Source organism: Leopardus geoffroyi, chromosome A3, assembly GCF_018350155.1.
Source record: "Leopardus geoffroyi isolate Oge1 chromosome A3, O.geoffroyi_Oge1_pat1.0, whole genome shotgun sequence".
In the NCBI taxonomy this organism is placed as follows: Eukaryota; Metazoa; Chordata; class Mammalia; order Carnivora; family Felidae; genus Leopardus; species Leopardus geoffroyi.
In genome coordinates, this window is record NC_059336.1 from 11,142,183 (window position 1) to 11,159,958 (window position 17,776).

Genomic DNA, 17,776 nt, shown 5'->3' on the forward strand with positions numbered 1-17,776 from the left:
AGTCACTTATTTTAAATGCTTGAATTCCTTTTTTATAACAAAGTATAGGATAGATAAGTATGCTTAGTGGCCAGAAAGGAACTTCAGCTTTTTTTTAAAATAAGGAGAATGAATTTACCCATTATTCGTAAAATGAAAAAAAATTTTTTGAAGTTACCTTTGCTAACACTGTATTAAGTAACTCTGTTATCCATTCCCTGGGATTATAAGGAACTAATTATAATAAAGTAGAAAATAATTATTTCCTATTACATGAAGAACACTCACTGGTGTTGTAATGAATACCATTTCCAAAAGAGAGCTTCCTAAAATGGGAAAGCTAAATACGGATCGTCAATAAAATATGAACTCCACTGAATTTTAATATTAATTTATAAAATACACAAATTTTATAAAATAACATTTAGGAAAAACATTATCTTTTAAAACATTATCTAAATCTTAACGGTTTTTAGGGAACTAAAAGCTATATACGTATTAGGACTTTGAAGTTATTGAATCTAACAAATTAGTTTTCTATTTACCTTCTAGTAGACAGTCAGACATCCAGCCAATTACAGCTCTTCGGTAGCACATACGTGATCTCACCAGAACCAGGAGGCACCAGTTACCCACAGCTAACAGCCACCGTCACTAAATGATACACTGTCACAAATACAAAGTCAAGACTTTCAATGTCTTCTAAGTAACGCACTCTGTTTGGGAGCTCAGCTGCCAAATCGCGACATACACACTCTCAAAGCTTCATCACCCACAATTAAACTTCATCAATCCAAAAGATGGGAAAACCAAATAACCAGTTGTCGCTAACCATTAGCTCCAGCAACTTAACACACGCAATCAGAACAGAGGGACTAATTTTTCCTTGCAAACTTCTATGTTTTTACTTCCAACTCAATTCTTTACCCAGAACTAGAAACTTGGAAGGGATTTAAGAACAAACAGCACTGGGGTCATATTTTGGGGGGTTAAAAGGGTATTTTAGTTCCACACCATTGTTTCATGGACACTGACACCCAGAGATAAACATCACACATTGAATGAAATCGATCTGTACCAATCTGTAGCAATCAGTGACGTGAAGAGATCTATGTATATGATTATTGAGTTTTTACTCAGAGGATTTTCAATGTTTTTAAGTCGAGGGAAGGAATCAGAAGGATCATACTCGCCACTGGTTGGCAGACTTAGCACACACGATCAGCTAAGCTAATGACAGTGATGAATTTGGGATCAGAAAGGGCTCAGGAGGAGGGTCTGATTTATCTCAGGGTTCTTCCATGGTCCAGTTTAAACTGGAATGAATCCAACCCGTACAGGCAGTGCCATATAGGGTGGTAATAAAAAGCGTAACTGAGTGAATTTGAATCTCAGAAGATAAACTGTCCCATTACAAACTACTTTTGTCTTGTTTCAAATCATCTCTAACAATCCAAATGATGACTCTGAATGAGTATCACAATCTCTCACACAATCCGAATAGCTACATTTTAAATGCTATCTTCCTATACATAATCATATGCTGACATGGTTGCAGTCAATGTGTATACAATTTGGTGTTTATCTTTTAAACATTAGAAGTTAAGGAAGCCAGAATACTGTTATTAAGCTTAGCATTTTTCTTCCTATTCATTTTATATAGTGAGTGCTTGGTAAATATTTGTTGGGGGACTATTCATATATTTGCAAACAAGAAAGTATCCTTTATACAAGTCTATCTTTATTTGTAAAAAATAATATACAACTAAAACTAATTTGATTTTTAAAATCAAAGTTCATTTAGTGATAATGTACATTTTATAATAAAATTGTAGTAAAATACTGACATTTGATAGTTTAAACAAAGTATCATTCATGTAAAAATCATGTTGCATGTAAAATTTAATTAGAAAATTCATAGTTCACAAAAGTACATATATTTTTGTTGATAGCTCATGAGAACATCATAAATTTACTCAAGATACAGAACAAAATTCACAGTTAGGCTTGACATTTAGTACTACAAAATTTTATGTGGAGTCCACTGATATTTTTGTTAATAAGGTACACCTGAAATAATTGAGACTGCCAATGATTTGACATTTTATTGTATAACCAAGGTCTATACTGGCTTTACAATACGTCTAGTAATCAATTACGTCACCAATAATTTAAATGAGAAATCTAGCTTAAAACACCACTCATATATACCCTTAGCAGGATAATTAAAATAAAAAGCACTAGCAGCTTTGATTTCCATTTCCGTGAATACATACAAGACAAATCTGTACTTTATAGTTAAAATGTGTACAAAAAGTCAAGCCCTGAAGTATTTTTCCCAAGAGAGAAGTTCTGATGTTAAAACTTTGTTAAAAAAAAAAAAAAAAAAAAGGGAGAGAGAGGTAGTGTGTGAAAGGATTTTTACTTAAAATGTTAAACCCCTGCACCGCTTAAAATATGCATGAAATTTAACCTATGTGTTAACATTTTCCCATTCAAGAGTCAAATTTGTATCAACTCACAGAATGTTAAAGCTGGAATGCCGTTAAAAAATAGTGGTATAGAAGTGGAAGAACTTGGGTGACTTCAACGAAAAAGTACAGTGTCACATAATGTTGTGCGGTTGTCAGTTTAGTGGTGCCGTGAGCAAAATACATGAAGTGTTCTGAGTCCAGCCACCTTCATCTAATCCAGACTTCTTCATGTTTTTACCAGAGAGAAAATATCCTTCAAAACGGAGCCATTTAATTCTTCATTGTTTCAATAGCACACAATTGTTATAAAGGTATCCATCTGTCCTAGCCCTACCATAAAATTAATAATAAATAACTCAGAGAGGAAAATCCGTAAGCCACAGGGAACGTGTGCGCGCCCCACACTCTTCTTAGTTTCTATATACAAGCGGTGCTTGTGCACGTTGTCCAGTGGAATCAGGCGAGGGTTGGGAGCTAGCAGCCTTACCTTCAACTTGTCCTAAGTGGGTGCATCGGAAAATAATAAATAGCCTCATAAAATTAATAGCAATAAATGCTACCTGTCCAAGGTGAATACTATATTATTTCTCATAAAGTGTAGGCAGTGTCCCTAGAAATCCCAGTAAGGAAAACCCACGTATCTCATACAAAAAGTGCACAAGTTTGTCCTGTGTGTAAAAATCTCTTAATTTGGGTGCATTTTTTAATCCAAAATGATTCATACTACTCAAATATGTGAAAAGAGTATAAAAGCACGCCAACAAAACACTAACGACAAAAGGAATGATTTCCAATGAGATGGGAATGAGACAGAAGAGATTAAGGGGGTCTCAAGTATCACCAGTTGATGGAACTGCCTTTTACAACGTAAGTCATACACATATGGAATGAGTTCGTAAATAGGAAAGCTATAGGATGAACAAACTTTTAACCTGGACAACTGTTACAGTTTCTTGATTCAAGACCATGGCTTCAATGCTTTATGACCTAGGAAGCAATTCCTAAAAACAGTCAATTGGTTCGATTTCTTAGAAATTAGGGGGGAAAGAAGGCATTTGAAAAAATGACTTGTAACAATTAGCAACGGAAGAATAACATTAAAAAATCAAGATAAAATACAAGAAACATAGGAGCTGAGGTCCCCAAGGTACCAAAGGACAGAATCGGACTTCTTCACATTAGAATTAAAAAAATATATGGTTAAAAGAAAAAGCTAACCGGGCTCTGCACAGCAGGTTAAATACACAACCACTTTGAATGGAAATGATCTGGCCCTCTCGTAGTTCTGAGAACGTGCCCTAACATCCAGTTCTCTGTAGACAAAATAGCAAAAGCACATAATTTCATTAGCAAAGGCCCCTTTTAGACTTAAACTCACCTCTGACAAACCAAAGTTTGTATTAACAATTATCAAACTACTATTTTAATAACATTTTAAGCTTGCAATATTATTTTTCTCATGCCTACTCCAGGTCACTGGTTCAGAGGTATATATGCTTTAAACTAGCCGAATTTACAAGTCCCTATGGTGACATTCAGACAAAGGTTTCATAGTGTTATGATCGTTCCGTCTTCTTCTAAGAGTTTTTGATCTGGAGCACGTGTTTCTGTACCTGTGCCACTTGCGACGGGGGCTAAGCTCACTTCATTAGAAGGAATAAAACCATTCTGTCCAGATTCAAAATTGAGTTCTATTTGCGTTAGTGATTCCAGGCTCTCGGTAGTGGGAACAGCTTTCGGAATCTGCTGCGGCACTCCGTTACCTTCAATAATAATGTCGTCCTCATCACTGTCTTCATCCTCTGGCTCAAAGCTCGGTTCTGCCTGCTGGGGATAGCCCAGAAGGCTGTTATCAGTGGACTGGCCAGAGCTGCCAGAAGTCCGACTGTTCCGGACAACATTGTTCCTCTGGTTTGCTGGTCTCACCGTGATGATGAGGTTGCGGCTGTTGGCGATCATCATGTCTGTCACTTGATCAAGACTCTTCCCTGAAACTTCTATGCCGTTGACTTCTAAGACTTCATCATTCACAGCTAACAGTCCTGTGCTTTGAGCCAGGCCTCCGGGGACAAGTCTGGATATAAAGATCCCTGGGACCTTCTCTAAGCCATGAGGTGTTACCCTGACACTGGAGCCATCCCGGATGTAGAATCCTAAGGGCTTCTCAGTGCCGTACTTGTAAAGACGAACCCTACGATGTGTTTCTGGGAGAATATCCACGTCTATAATAGAAGACACGGGTCTGAAGTCTTGGGGCATGCTAATGACTATATGTGGCTTTTTTCTATGGTTGTCAGGACGCAATACGTTGGTTAAAACATTCTTCTTCTTTATTAGTGTGTCTGTACCAAAGGCACTGTAGTCTGCTTCTTCTGTTTAAAAACAAAATACGATAATTATAGAGAGATACTGTAAAAACACCCATTTATCTACAGTTGAATCTATACAGAAGGGAGAACTCACATGCATTTGGTACACAAACAATTTAAATATTAGCTTCTAATCAGATCAAAATGTAGTGCAGTGGTAAGACTGCTGTACCAGAAGGAAACCACTAGGTGGCCCTCTCAAGTACACATCATAAAAGAAGCAAATGCTGAAGTTAAATCTGAGCAAGCTCAAAGGCTATTAAGCATTAAGAGGACAAACACAATTCTGCTAAGTCTTACAAACCATTCTTAAACATCATTTCAGGGGCGCCTGGGTGGCTCAGTCGGTTAAGCGGCCGACTTCAGCTCAGGTCATGGTCTCGGGGTCTGCGAGTTCGAGCCCCGCATCGGGCTCTGTGCTGACAGCTCAGAGCCTGGAACCTGTTTCAGATTCTGTGTCTCCCTCTCTCTGACCCTCCCCTGTTCATGCTCTGTCTCTCTCTGTCTCAAAAAAAAATAAACATTAAAAAAAATTTTTTTAAACATCATTTCAAATGCGTTACATAAAATGTATTTTCCCTTCATTTAAGAACCTCCAGTTTGCATATTTCTGATTCTCCTCGATGTAAAATGCGACACTTTTGAATCCCAAGGTAAATCAAGAGAACGAACCTGTATGAGAGGCTGACTGGGCAGATAATATGCATTAAATGATAATGTAATAAGAGGAATATAGATCTAGAACTTAGGGATTTTGGTCTTCTGCAAATGTTCTCTTCCAGCTTTCCAGGGGGGAATTCTTCATCTCCCATTTTCCCACTTTGAAAGACGCTGAAGTGTAAGATTTTTAACTTTTTTCTTCACCGTGTGTGAAGCAACGGGGGGGGGGCAAAGGAACCTGTCTGGGTGGTGGGGACACAACCGGCCGGAGGGAGGACCCTGGCAGCCCCGAGCTGCTGCCTCATTTAACATGCGGCACGGCCCCCTTGCTTCAGGCATCTTTCTTCCACTAAAGAAATCTGTGTGGCCAAATCCAATTTGCCACGGAGCCTTGTTTTTTTAGGTAAAAAATTTCTCATTTTTAAATGCTGATACCCAATTAAATAACAACAAAAACCAGCTTGAGCCAAATAACATCCGCGGGCTTGAATTCATTCTTCCAGCCAGCAATCTAGAATTCTGATGTAAACTAAGGGAAAACGGGGCGCCTAAAACCAGATAGGTATTCTTAAATCACACTGTTGAAGGAAGGCATCTACAAACAAAATATCTCATCAGAGAATGAGGTAGAAAAGGAAATGAAATTGACCACAGGTAGGAAACTTGAAATCATGTTTCAAAAATAACCAATGAGAAGAAATTAAAAAATCTTAGCCTCAGCTCCTGCTACAGAGAATAGTATCACTGTACTGTGTGGTACAGGGCTTAGCTTCCATTCTTTCCCTGCACTCTCACCTTCTATTGATAAATATTTCCATCTTTACTCTATAAACCAGGAAATCAAGGGTACAAAATAACCATTAAGAGTACAAAATACAGAGAAAGACTGGACCTGGATTTTCTCATCTGGCCAATACCTTATGCATTCACATAATGAGTATTAAGTGTCAGGTGTAGGTCTGAATATGGAGAACTTGGGTATTTTTTTTCTCATGTTGCTTGAACATTCTTTAAAAGCTAGCTGCAGAGGGGCGCCTGGGTGGCGAGTTGGTTAAGCGTCCAACTTAGTTAGGCACAGGTCATGATCTCGCAGTTCATGAGGTCGAGCCCCACACCGGGCTCTCTGATGTCAGTGCAGAACGCGCTTCAGATCCTGTCTGTCTCTCTCTCAAAAATAAACAAACATTAAAAAAAAAAAAAAAAAGGCTAGTTGCAGATAAATGTACAAGACCAAGGGTACCTTAATTTTTGGCACTTTTTCCCCCTGGGGCAAATTCTGTCTTCATTTACAAAATATGCATACTATGTTCCTACAGAGACAAATTTATTTATAATTTGGCTTTGGAAATTAACCCAGTGACACAAGAATCTTTTTGGCAACACTTGGCAAAGACTATCAACAATAGTCTTCTACTGAATGTATTTTCCCAAAAGTATCTTTTCATTTTAAAACAATCAATTTTAAAAAACCTACATAATATTTATAAGGAAAATTCCACACTGTACACACTGGAACAAAATTAAGTTGCTTACATGGGAAACCTGACCCCCACCCTCCCCCCAAAAAAGAAAAAACAATCCTAAATCTGCATAATTTGGCATTGCATCCAGACTGTTTGAATGCTCTCTGCTAAATTCTCAAAAGCAATATGCCCCAGTACAAAGGCACCTTTGTTCTCCCATCTAGCTAATCAGTTTCTAGCCACTGGGAAAAGAAATATTTTGGCAGGAAGCCAGGGTGCAGAGTGTTAGTTTAAAGTGTAAAGGTGACTGTCCACTGGGAACCGGGAGTTCATTTTCTACCTGAGTCTGTGTATCAAAGCACTGAACTCAGAATGAGATGGAAAGTTTGCAAACTTGGTTCACAGCAACCTCCCCGCCCCCCACACCGTAAAAACCCGGGCTTATGCAACAGTACATGATATAGGCTCAACACCTCCCTTATCCCAAGCCCGTCTCTCAGCCACAGCCTCAGCTAACTGCGATCATCACGGATCCACTGGGAATGCCTGCCAGGAGCCAAACTGCGGGTCTCCCTTCCTTACAGAAAGTTCCTGTGCTTTACTTAAGAGAGGAGCCTTGCAGCCACTCCCCGGGACCTGTTACTCTTGCAACAGTTAATTCCGAAAGGCCTGGCTGTCTCATTCCTTAACGGACATTGAGTCGTGAGTCACAGATTCAGAACAGGGGGTAAGGGTCCACTAGTGACCTAGGGCAGGCACAGGTACATGAAATAAAAGCCTAGGTGTTAAAGCAAATCTGGGGGATAAAAAACCCAAACCCTCCTATAAACCCCATCAGCATCCCTGTAGAGTTAACACAGTAACAGTTCACGGTAATCAAGAAAGTTCACGATGACCCATCTGAAGTTCGATGAGAAGACAGGAAAGAAGGAAATAATTTCTGAAATTATCCTACTCCAGGGTTGACAAACTTTTCCCCAAAAGAGCTCTGGAGTAAGTATTTCAGGTGTTGCAGGTCATATAGTCGCTGCTGCAAAAGCCTGATCATCAGTACGTAAAGGAATGAGTGTGGCCGTGTTCCAAGAAAACTTTATTTACAAAAACAGCCAGCAAGCCTTGTTTGCCAACCTTTGTTCTAATCCAAAATGGTTAAATGAACTAGATCTGGCAGCTTTAAAAGGATTAAATATCACCTAAAGCAACATTCAAAGTATGCAAATCCCTTCACTTCCTAATATAAGCAAACCAATCACCAAACCCCGAAGCTGCACGAGGATGTGGCCAGGCCGATCCGTGACCAAGAGAAGGTGGGGGCTTGTTCTCCTGGTGCTTGCACTCCACAAGAGGGGACTCCTCAAGAGGGGCCGGCAACCCGAATTTCAAACAATTACGTTGTTAGAAGGAGCCAAGAACTGTGGTTTGTCTACAGTGCACCGTAGGAGCCTGGCCTGGTTTGCAGGGAGACACAAGGCTTCTCCAGGGAAGAGAGGTTTGTGCTGAGACTGGAAAAGAAGCCAGTAGCTAATCAGGTAGAAGGGAGGGAAGAATGTTCCAGGCACAGGATCCAACGAATATAGAGAAGGGCTGGATGGGGCAGACGAAGAAGTCCAATAGAGAGAGGGGGGGAGGGGAGGGGAAGGAGTCAAGAGCCCAGTTAGAGGCAGCTGGGGCCCTGCAGACAAACAGGGCCTGGGGGGGGGGGGGTGGTTAAGGATTATGGACTTCAGCCTAAGGGCAATGGGAAGAAAACCAAAGGTTTGGGTTTTTCTACTAAGCTCACCCAGGCTGTAAACTGGAGAATGGCCCTGAGGGAGAAAACGGGGAGCCGCGGAAGTGATTTTGGATGGCCCCTGGCCTGGAGCAGAGGTAGTGCTGATGGGGAAACGAACGTGAAAAATAATTAGAACAGTTTTAATACTAATAGGCTCGGTGCCTGAGCAAAAGAGAGGCATGTGTCAAAGGTGACACCCAGGTTTCTGTCATGAGCAACTCGTGTCACTATTTCTTCTTTTTATTTTATTTGACCTTATTTCTTGGGCCACACCTTTAAACCATTTTTTACAATTTACAATTAAAATGCATATCCTTTAGAGCATTTTTAAGTCAAACCCTGATTCACTGAAATGGAGTCTTAAAGTACATTTACAGAATAATGTCGAGTGCACAGTTTTAAGAGATGAATGGGGTGCCTGACCAGGTGTCTGGGCCACAAGACCATGTCTTAAGTGAGAGAGTGTGTAAAGGGAGGCCCTTCTAGTGTTTCCAGCAAACTCTTCTGAATTAATCCAAGATAAAAATGCATTTGTCTGAGATCATACAAAAACTGATGGTAATAGACCACGAAGTTGTGGTGTGGATATTCTGATCAGCTCTGGGGAGGAGTCTGAGCACCACAACAGATCCCAGACTTGGCTGCCTGTCATGCGAGCTGGGAAGCTTTTAAACTCCAATGGGGGAAGGGGGTTGACAAAAGATCTGGCAATCTTCTCTGTGAATACAACTTTTAAGACACCAGAGACTTTATCTTCTTTTGGTTCTGCTTCCGATGATAATAGCCCTAGAGACGGGGTCTTTCTTCTAACAACAAATTATTATAAAACATAAAACCTTTCAAGATATGTAACAATAGTTTATGCATTCAACTGTGACCTTTCAATTCAAAGAAACTCTTAGTAGAAGCATCAGATTTTCAATTAAAGATGTACCGTAAAAGACAGGGTTTTAAAATTTTAAATGGTTCTGAAGTTTATTTTTTAAAATCACTTGGTACCATATCAAATGTAATCGTTGCCCTAACGATTCCTAAACTGGGATCAACAAGCCAAGAAAACAGAAAATGTGTTGTAATTAAGCAGTGAAATGTTACTATACGTAATGTCATGCTTTATATTAGTTTCCTGACTTTAATGCCGATTATCATTTACATAAAATCAGCTTTCTACTTAAGCATCTGTTGATCTTTAAAAGAAAAAAAAGTATCACCGTGAATCACAGGGCACTGAGTAAGTCTGTAAGACAGACGGTAAAGGTAACTAACTTGCCCTTACATAAGGTGACTTCAGGTCTGATAAAGGTGGGAGGGTCAGGGGGCTTTGGCTAGGGTGGTCCAAAGAGACCCCTAGAAGAAAGTTATGTGTGTTAAGATCTGAATGATGAGGAGGGAGCCATGGGAGGAGCAAGGAAAAGGGGGAAAAAAACAGCAGAAACACAGAGCAACAAGCTTTCCAAGTCTGAGCCAGAAAGCAAGCCAGCCTGGTGGGCTGTGATGAGGGAGCAGGGGAATGGAGAAAGATGACGTTGTAAAGTCCAAGGCAGGAAGGATGTTATTCTGGGTAGAGTGGGAAGGGAGAAGGGGGGTTATGAAGCAGGAATGACTCGACCAGCTTACTTTTCTGCTTTCCTTAAGTCCTGTTTGCATTACACTTGCATTTTTATTTATTTTAATTTTAATTTTAATGTTTACTTATTTTTGAGACAGAGACAGGATGCGAGTGGGTTAGGGGCAGAGAGACAGACAGAGAGAGAGAGACAGAGTCCGAAGCAGGCTCCAGGTTCCAAGCTATCAGCACAGAGCCCGACGCGGGGCTCGAAATTACCAGCTGTGAGATCATGACCTGAGTCGAAGTTGGACGCTCAACCGACTGAGCCACCCAGGCGCCCCAAATTACACTTGTATTTTTAAAAGCAAAAATGTTCTGTTCAATGCACTACCTATTTCTAAATCAAATTCTAAGAGCTGTTCACTATATTGGACATTTACTTCTAGGGCAAAGAAAACTTTTGTTCACATAGAAACATATTTAAAAAGCAAATAGAACATAACCACCCTTACCAGACATCAGGATTAATCCCACAATCATTAAGTGTCACTATTCCAGTAATAAGCACACGTAGTGGTATAATCCAACTCCTAAAATCTAACAAAAAGGATAATCCAACAAAATTTTGACGGATGGCAGGAGTTTAAACATAGTCACTCCTCACTTAAATACACATTCCGAACAGCAATGAAGTTTTTAATGAAAATCACAATGGCTAACAAGGAAGGCCTACCACTCAATGATTCAGCTTCTTCTGCTTAACACAAGTTCCGCCTGAATGTTTTGTCTTCTCTCCTCTACTGCCGTTCCTTCCTCTCCAACAGTCTCTACACAACTAGACAAGGGTCCACTCCTGTCTTCATCCCTGCGAGACCTGATGTCCACTCTCAAGAATTTCAACGATCACTTTTCCAGACTTTCAATCTTCTCTGACTAGCCTCTAGATTTCGATCATAAGTTCCAGTCTACTACTTCCAATTTCCTATATGACACAGTTAAAACTCATCAGCCAAATAAGCCCCCCCCCCCTTTTTTAATGTTTAGTCTATTTTTGAGAGAGAGACAGATAGACAGACAGAGCATGAATGGGGAGGGGCAGAGAGAGAAGGAGACACAGAACCCAAAACAAGCTCCAGGCTCCGAGTTGTCAGCACAGAGCCCGACGCGGGGCTTAACCCCACAAACTGCAAGATCATGACCTGAGACGAAGTCAGCACTTGACCAACTGAGCCACCCAGGCAACCCCCCAAATAAGCCTTTTTTGTTCCAAAACCAAATCCATTTTCTTTCCAAGTCAATGTCCCTCTTCCACATTCTGCTTGTTTATGGCACTGTCCCAGCCATCAGACTCAAATCCAGAAACCTATTTATTCTGTTTGAGTCCTCTTCACATCCCCACCATGCAGTGGGGAGCAGTGACTCTCAAGTACCAGATACGCCCCTTTCCTCACCTGCCTCCTCCACCGGGGCAGCTTCCGGGCGGTCTCTTCATGCCAGCTACCTGTCCTCTCCTCTGAGACCGCTGCTCACTCCATCTCATCCCCAACAGCCAAATTAATCTTCCTAGGCTAATACTCTAATTGTACTACACCACTGTTAGGTATCTATGCCATCTCAGGGGTCTCTGGGAAAATTAACGTGTGTGCTTCTAAGTATTTTGTGAACAGTGTAAATGTGACCCTCGGAGGTTTGTTGGTGGACTTCAGTTCCTCCAAACCTAGAAAAGCAGAGCTACGAGACCAGTGCAGTCCCAAAGCCCTGGGAGTGGTCCAAGGCTTATCAACCGATTGGAAATAAAGTTTCACCTTCAAGGGTAATCCCCACCCATTCTCTCAAACTGCTCTCTGGGTTGGTTTATAAACATAGAAAGGCTCTCATTATCCCGCCAATACTGAGCTTGCTGCTGTCACACTGGCTTTCTAAACCTCTTCATTTACCAAAGACAAAGGAATAAACCCCACACATCAGGCCCACGTGCAGACAGGCAGACACACAGACACGGAGGAGGCCGTAAAGTTTAAAAAAAAAAAGTTTTAAAACTCAAAGTACATTTGAAAATGCTTGTGCCACAGAATGGTTATTTCAAATGTTCTTTTGCAAGGCTAATATCAGTGTTTAAATTCCTCCAAAATAATGGCTTCCTCTCTAATTTTCCAGATAACTAACTAACATTATTTCTGTGAAAAACATCCTAAATAAGTAACTTTCCTTCAGCTATCTATTAAGTAGTAAACACAGCATCTGAGAGTTCGTTGCCCCCCCCCAAAAAAAAAAAAAATTAGAATGTTTCTCTGATTTCAAAGTCATAGCCTTTCCAAAACATCTTTCTGAATGAACAAAACTCTATTCACCAAAGTGAATATTCAATGCATATCCTATCAATGAGGAAAATAAACTACTTCTGTTTCTAAAACAATTCTTCTACACAGTGGTACTCACCCTTTTTTTGTATAAAAATCCTAAGTAGTGGGTTGGCCGTTGAAACAGCTTTGTGATAATTATCGTCATTGTTTATAGGTAGTAAGTCTCCATGGATGTCCGCATAGCCTACTAAAACGTCAACATTGGGTATCTTATGAACATGTTGCAGTAATCCATAAAACTCCTCAAATTTTCCAGGTTTGGATCTTTCCAGTGAAAACCGACGAAATTCAGCTCCAAACTATAAATACAATGAACACATTAATTAAAAACAAAATAAGTAACAGGACCCGATTTGAAAATGCACGCCACAGGAAAATTAACAGGCACGGTACTTCCCTTAATAAACAAGATAGTGGCAGTGACACAGTCCTTGGTCGGAACCCTCACTATCTGGAGATAAAACAGCATAAGAAAGGCACAGGAATGTGCCTTCCACCGCTGCATCTCTGAGGGGCACTCCCTTCAGGAGATGCAGGCTCACTTCAACCCCTGGGGTACGCAGGCCTCACTGGGGACTGTCCTGCAACGGTGACTCAGCTCAAACCGGTCTGGAGCCCAGATCTCGACCGGCAGTACTCTCCCCGCTCAGGCCGTGTGGTAACAAAGATGCGCCCAAGTCTTTATTTTGGCCATTAGCAAAAAGTACCTAAGTTTCTTCCCTTATAAAAGGGATTATGACTTCGCAGGAAGTGGCAAGAATTAACAGAAACATATAAAAAAGGGGCTTTGAGTTTCTTGGCATTAAGCTACCATACAAATAGAGGTATATAAGAAATAGGTCTAGAGATAAGGAGTATCTTCCCTATGATAATGCTGGAAAAAAGAAGCTTTATTAATACATAAAATGTATATCCTACAACCACCCACATAACACAAGAAGTGGTTATGTGCTTGGCACAGTGCTGAGCCCTATAGATGGGCTGGGAGCAGGAGCTCACCCATTAGTGGGTAAAGAGGACAATGACATCAGCAAGGTCTTAAGGGATCAAAGAAACACCTCTATCAGACCCAATATTTACCTTCACAATTCTGATTTTCGGGTATGTTTCCCTACTCTAGAATCACATCTCTGCTCTCCAAATGCCAGATGATTAAAGTGGCTGTTATTGAACACTAAGGACTGGCTTCATCTAGTCCCTGATAAACAGGATCTATGACTTAATATGGGACTACCTTCCTCAATGTGGAAACCTAGGAAAGGTTCATCAGCCTTCCTCAAAAAGTGTCCTGGCCACAGAAGTCTAGAAATGCTATGTAACTATAATCACACTCTTAAGGAATCACTGTGGAGACCGGATATTACAGACTCAGTTCAGTCCTACAGTTGATTTTTTTTTTTTTCATTTTAAACAAATGTTTGCCAAATATGTTCTACCACTGAACTTATTTTTCCTCTAAATATCTACTATTAACAAGAAATATTAATGTATTCTAATGTAATGCTAACACAGCCTTAAGCATCATGCAGAGAAAGTCACCATCAGAATAATTTGAGAGGTTACAAATGTGTCAATTCATCTTCCCAAGGACCTATGGGATATCTGAAGTCACTGTCCTTAGTGTATTTAAGAAGTTCATCTGCCTTACTAATACCCACACTGCTCACTAGTTTTAAATTAAGTTAAAAACTCCCTAAGCTGACTCTTACCTCTAATAAATAATTTAAAAAGTTTCCAAAACACATTCTTGAAACACAAACACCAACATTTGTCAAGAATATAAGGTGACTCATACCTAAAACTCTCAAAAAGTTTAGTCACACCTTCATGTTTCAAGGTAAATAAAAACTGGGCAACACCCTTCCTATCAGAGTTTCTCCTCCATTTTCTTTCTTCTGGCATCATAAGGCAGAGTTGCTAGTGTTTTCTGATTCATGCCAGGGTTATCACTTCTCCTGGTACATGTACGAGAGTAACATCTAACAACTGAACATTTTAGGGCTCCAATGTCTTTGCTTTTGCTAAAGCTTTTGGGTGAAAAGCTTCTGCTTAACATTTTTTCTCTTCCTTAAATGTTATGATAAAAACAATGAAAAACTGTATGGCTTCACGGCAGCTGTGCCCTTTTGCAAATGTTAGCAGAAAACAAAACCAAACAAGAGAAACTGTTATGCTTCTTGCAGAAAAACAGGATCAAGAGAACGTTTGAAAAATACTGAGAGAGAAAATCAAGACCCACTCAACAACTATCCACTATGTGAACCATTTATAACTCTTTTTTAGCCCAGTCTACTTTGTCCTGGCCACACAGAATTTGGCCTTCTCCCCTGGGAGAATGGACACCTTCTCTCGGCATCTGTTGGTACATCCGAGAAAAGCAAAGTTAATTTTGATATTGTCTGCCCACGAATAACAATCAGAAAATGTACAGCTCAGGAGCTGTCCCAAGGTTATTAAAGGATACTCTCTTCAATATTGATTAAGAACTTTCCTAGGTCCGCAAAGATAATAAAGTTGACACACTGTTTTCTCCGCAGAAGTAAGGGAGATCCCAAACGTGGATCTGCACATCACCTGGTCCTGGCTGCAACCTCTTGAGGATCAGTTTTGTAAAAAGCTCTGATATCACCAAAGCAGTGACAAAGGGAAATACTCTTTCAAACATCTGTCCAAATATTTTTTAAATGATAAGGAGGACAAGTGTTTAATTTAATCCACTAAAAATAAGCGTGTCAACAATATCTATTTAAAACACAAGGTGTCACAGGCACATTAAAAACAGGACCTAATGCTGTGTCTATTCATCGACAGCTAGAACAATGACGGAGCCACACTTCACTTGGTGCGGGTTCTCAGAATGCCTGGACTCTAGTTAAGAGAGGAGGTTCACTAACAGGGCAGCCTGGCAGGTCAAATATGGAACATGTAACAGACATAAGTGTGGGAAAGATTCACAGATCAGCTGACAGCAGAGAAGGGGCAGAAAGCCTGAAATTCCAGTCCCCAAATGCTCCAGGTTTCTAGTCCAAGAGATAAATTACCACTTCACTGTATTTATCAGTGCACCTAGTATCTCTACTCACTTTTCCTAGGATAAAAAAATTAAAGACTTGCTACCAAGATTGGGACCACAAACTGAATTTTAAAATTATGCAATATCGTTAAGTGTTTTTCTTTTCTTAACCTCAACTCCCACAGGCGCAACCTAGATTTATAACAGAAATGCCTGAGAAAGTTCAACCACTGGGCACAGAACCACTACTGCCCCTATGCAGCTCGGAAAGATGTCTGTATATCTGGAGTCATCTTAACCCTTAGCTTAAGCATGTCCCTCCAATTTGCTACGACAGTAGAGTGTATTCCTTAAACTGCCGTAATTGCATTTCTGTTCCTATTAAACAACGGTTTCTGCAACTAGTGCCTATCCTGATACAGAAGTTAAGTCACAAACAGCATTGTTAAATGATGTTAAAAAAAATTCATGCCAATATTCTTGATGTCAGGATCTCAGTTACAGCAACCTACACAACTCTGCTTATCAACTCTAGATAATAAAACCATTCTATCCACAGCCTCCCTGATTTTGTATTTGCCCTAAGTAGTCTTACATTCAATGACGTTTCATTATTTTTTAAGTGGATACGTGCTGTACTGTTCTCCCAGGCTTGTACGCGCGTTTTGGTTTTCTCAACTCTATTTTAAACGTTCTCATAAACATTTGTATTCTATAGAGCGTAGAAGTTACTCTGTAAAAAGGCTTTCAGGTTTTGTCATGAAAGCAGAGCTTGGCGAAGTCATCACCTTTCTGAGCCCTCTGTTTTCTCAGAGAAGCAAACTAGATTAAGCTCTTTTTGATCCTTCAACTCATGGAAATGGTTTTGCTTGAAAATGTGGTTGCCGAACACCTCCAGGTTCCAGCTCAAAACCCCCTTTTGGAAAGCATGCTCTAACTAATCCCTACAGACTACCCTGCTCAGGGAGCCTTGCGATTCAGGAATTCAGTGGACAGGGACGGAATCCTCAGCAGACTGGGCAGACCGCTCGGTCAGGAATGAAAACACTTGATGTGAAAAGGTAGCACGATGGAATGAAAAGCGCATCCAGCCTCAAACTGTAAAGTGCTACTCAAACGAAAGGTGATAGTGTTAATTTTGTAGATTAAACGCCTACCAAAGTTAGTGCTGGAAAAATCCCTAGCAGGAAGCAAAGCTAACTTTAAAAGGGCTCTTGACTTCACTGGGCTCTCCCTTTCACCAACTCGATGCACCCTTGAACCGCAGAAAGGGGTAACATTTTGTGGCCCCGCGGGTTCCAAATACTTTGGACTCACAGACCAGGAGCTAGAATCTCCCCCCCCCCCCAAAGATTTCCTACCACCCAGCGCTCCCATCCCCGAACAGGAATGAGATTTAAGGAACGAGATTAAGTGCTCCACTGGTCTTCCCACCTGGGCTAGGGGCAAACCCAAGCCCCACCTTCGCCCCCTTCTCGGCAAGTTTTCTCTCCGCTACCTCCTGCCTCCAAATCCCACTGCCGCACCCCCGCCCCCCGCGGTTGCAGACAACGGGCAGCCCCCTCAGGCCGCCCCGGCCACCCCCCTTCCCCTGGCCCCCATCGGCCGGCGCCTCCGCCCAGCCCGGCCCCGCGCACCTTGCTCTTCACCTCCATGGTGCCCAGGCAGCCGCTGCCCGCTCCGTGCCGGTGACTGCGGTTCATGCTGAGGCCGGGCCCCGCGGCGGCCTCCTCCGGCCGGGCCGCCCCTCGGGAGCGCAGGGAGCGAGTGCGCGGCCGGCGGGCTGGGGACGCGGCTGCGGCCCGGGCGCTTCCTCACAGGCACCTGCAGAGGGGGCGGCCGCGGCCCGGGTCTCCGCGCAGAGCTCCGCTCGGCTGGCTCCTCACGCGGCGAGACCAAGGGTCCGACTGGCGGCGCGGCGGGCGGGGACGCGACTCCCTCCCTCCGGGCCTCGGCGGCGGCCGCGACGGCGGAGAAGGAGGAGGAGGGGGCGGAGCAGAGGCGACAGGCGCCGCAGTCTCGCTCTCGGCCGCCTCCCCCGCACGCCGGCGCGCGCGCGCACCCGAGCCTGGCCGGAGCGGAGGCGCGTGAGCGCGCTCACCTGCAGTCGCCGCAGAAGCCTCGGCGGCTCGCGC

The 17,776-nt window shown here is 42.0% G+C and overlaps 1 protein-coding gene across 1 annotated transcript; it reads right to left on the bottom strand.

Annotated features, from left to right (window-relative positions):
• Positions 1–1,863: 1,863 nt before the first annotated feature.
• Positions 1,864–17,759, bottom strand: PARD6B (par-6 family cell polarity regulator beta). Its single transcript, XM_045444240.1, has 3 exons — positions 17,279–17,759; positions 12,705–12,927; positions 1,864–4,825 (listed from the first exon to the last, which is right to left on the bottom strand). The coding sequence occupies exons 1-3, from the start codon at positions 17,342–17,344 to the stop codon at positions 4,002–4,004; spliced, it is 1,113 nt and encodes a 370-aa protein (XP_045300196.1). The 5' UTR covers positions 17,345–17,759; the 3' UTR covers positions 1,864–4,001.
• Between the last annotated feature and the right edge of the window lie 17 nt (positions 17,760–17,776).

Coding starts and splice junctions, on each gene's coding strand:
- PARD6B (XM_045444240.1), bottom strand. CDS start 17,344: ATGAACCGCAGTCACCGGCACGGAGCGGGCAGCGGCTGCCTGGGCACC. Junction 12,928..17,278: donor CCATGGAGGTGAAGAGCAAG/GTGCGCGGGGCC, acceptor TTGTATTTATAG/TTTGGAGCTGAATTTCGTCG. Junction 4,826..12,704: donor GATTTTTATACAAAAAAAGG/GTGAGTACCACT, acceptor GTTTTTAAACAG/AAGAAGCAGACTACAGTGCC.